General features: G+C 41.7%; 1 protein-coding gene and 1 pseudogene across 1 annotated transcript; one reads left to right on the top strand and one right to left on the bottom strand.

The window, feature by feature from the left end:
- Positions 1–405: 405 nt before the first annotated feature.
- Positions 406–678, bottom strand: LOC106511956 (choline-phosphate cytidylyltransferase B pseudogene; annotated as a pseudogene).
- Positions 679–1,398: 720 nt separating this feature from the next.
- LOC106511955 (DNA polymerase alpha catalytic subunit) lies at positions 1,399–2,126 on the top strand (the record flags this gene model as incomplete). The annotated part of the gene is given in 2 exon segments (XM_014000669.1): positions 1,399–1,667; positions 1,999–2,126. Coding segments are annotated over 2 exon segments (177 nt in total), but the record flags the coding sequence as incomplete, so codon positions are not given.
- Positions 2,127–2,301: the final 175 nt, after the last annotated feature.

The following is a 2,301-nucleotide window of genomic DNA, read 5'->3' as shown; positions in this document are numbered from 1 at the left end:
ATATATATATATGTTGGATGTTATGGAGCATGCAAGGACAATAAACAGAGACTGCCTCAAAACAAAAGAAGCTTTTGGGATGAAAATGGAGGGTTTGGCGAAACACGAATGCCAAGACGTGGCATGGCATCAGAGGATAAAAAAGGATGTTTGGACACAGGAGGTTCTGTCTTAAAACACTGCTACGCTTTCACAACCCACCCCTCCTTCCTCCTGCAAACAGCCGTCGACTCAGCACTCGGAGCATCTCCAGCAGCCACATGCTACACATCATCTGTTTTATAACAGAGGAGAAAAGCTGGGTCTTTTGTTTGCCCACCACTTCCTGTCTCGCACACAAACACACCCTGCAAAAACAAGCAAACAAACAAAAAGCAACAAAAGAGCCACACACAGACTCCCTACCGTCCGGGGATGAGGGCAGGTGTGTTCAAGCTCCTCCATTATTCCCAAAGACTCATGGGATGCAGCGGTGATGTGACTCAGCAGCATCAGTGAGACGATGCTTCTCTCCTCGCCACCCTGTCTCCTCTTTTTGTCCCCGCCTACTCTCTGTTCTGTCTTTTCTGTCTGTCTTCACCTCCAACCTCCTCCTCTTCTCTGTGATTCATCTGCTGCAGGAAACACAACACGAAGAGGTCTCACTCTGAGGCTGTTCGCACATTTCTCAAAAAATAATAAACCCGCCTTCGTCGTGAACGTGTTATTCCAGCATAAATGCATGTTTTTATAAGGAAAAGTAGAGGAGAACATAAAAAGTCAAATCAAATCCAAAGATGTTGCTTTATATTTCATAATTCAACTCGATAAAGCCTTGAAACAAGTGGTAGTGTTTTTTAGCAACGAGTGAGACATCGTTTTAATAGACGATTTTAACTTTCTCCATGGTGACGGAAAGAGGAGAGAGCTCTAAAAATGGACCAATCAGAGAACGATCCAGCAACGTAAACAGAGCGCTTTGACGGAGCCTGCCAAAGCATCTTCAGAGAAGTAATTAAAATATACATAAATAAACGTTTAGGTCAAAAAGAAAAACATTTTTAAAACGGTGTAAAGTAACCTCAAATGAAGTTAAAACTAATTAAGGAGCTAACGTTTTAGCTGCTTAGCTAACAAACAGTGCGAGTTGTTGTATAGAACAGCGTTATTTATTTAACTTAAAAACCTCGGATATGCTCTACTGGCTGCTACAACCGCATTCAGTATTAAACACGTTTTGAACTGTTTAAACTGTTTAATTTTTTTCAAAGACGAGATGTTTACTTCCTGTTTTGCTGTCATAATTCAAACAATTAATGTAAAAAAATAATATATTTGCATAACAATTTTTTTTATTTAAAACGACCAGTTTTTAAAAACTGGTGAAAAAAATACTGTTAACACACAATCACAGTGGAAGTAAAACAGAACTGCAGGTTGTACAATACCGCCATCGTGCGGCGTAATGAAAAACAGCACCTCACCCTATTGGCTGAGACACGCGTGTCGTCACTTCCTGCGTATGACTTTCCCCGGGAAGGCTGTTTGGCGCGAGCTGCTTTGTTGTGTTTGTTGCGTCTGTCGCTACACCGGGTAGCTGTTAGTTTAACACGCAGTTTAAAGATAAAACCGTAAATTCATGGCTCCGGTATCAAACCCAGATAAAGATATGGACGTTCTGGACGGTGGTGAGTTTGCGCCGCGCGATGCTTGCTAGCTTATTTTTTGCTAGTTTGCGCATCCGTAGCGAAGAAGCTAACTCTTTTAGTTAGCTCGGCTTGACACCCGGTCAGGCTGTGGAAACCTGTGTTCTTTAACTTTATCTGATGAACTTGGTGTTATTTATGGTTAAAACAAGGGTTAAAAGTCTGTGTTCACAGCTGCGTTGTTATTAGACACTAATCATATATGTCACGTCGTGTGTTCAGGCCTAGTCTGTCACTTTTTCCTCTTTATGATAAACCACCACGAGTTAAACTGCAGGTAAATCTTCAGCACAACGCGTTTTTATCTCCTCAGATGACCAAGGAGATTCTGGCGGTCTGGCCAAGTCTCGCTCCAGACGGGAGAAGAGGGAGAAGGTGGGGAGGAAGTCTGCACTGGAGGAGATCAAGAAAGCCAAGATGGGTCAGAAGATCAAGTATGAGGTCAGAAGACAACATGTTTACCTTGTGCATGCTCTGGGGTTATTTTATCTTCAGACAAAGTAAAACAAAAATATATATATATGGCTTTCAAAAATGTAGTTTGATTGCTAAACTGTCATAAACCAAGATTAGGTCCAAAAGTGGAATGTGGAGAAATAGGCAGATATAGGGTTGT

The sequence above is a fragment of the Austrofundulus limnaeus genome, unplaced genomic scaffold (assembly GCF_001266775.1).
Source record: "Austrofundulus limnaeus strain Quisiro unplaced genomic scaffold, Austrofundulus_limnaeus-1.0 Scaffold3672, whole genome shotgun sequence".
In the NCBI taxonomy this organism is placed as follows: Eukaryota; Metazoa; Chordata; class Actinopteri; order Cyprinodontiformes; family Rivulidae; genus Austrofundulus; species Austrofundulus limnaeus.
The sequence above is the reverse complement of the archived record's forward strand: the minus strand, read 5'-3'. Positions and strand labels throughout refer to the sequence as shown.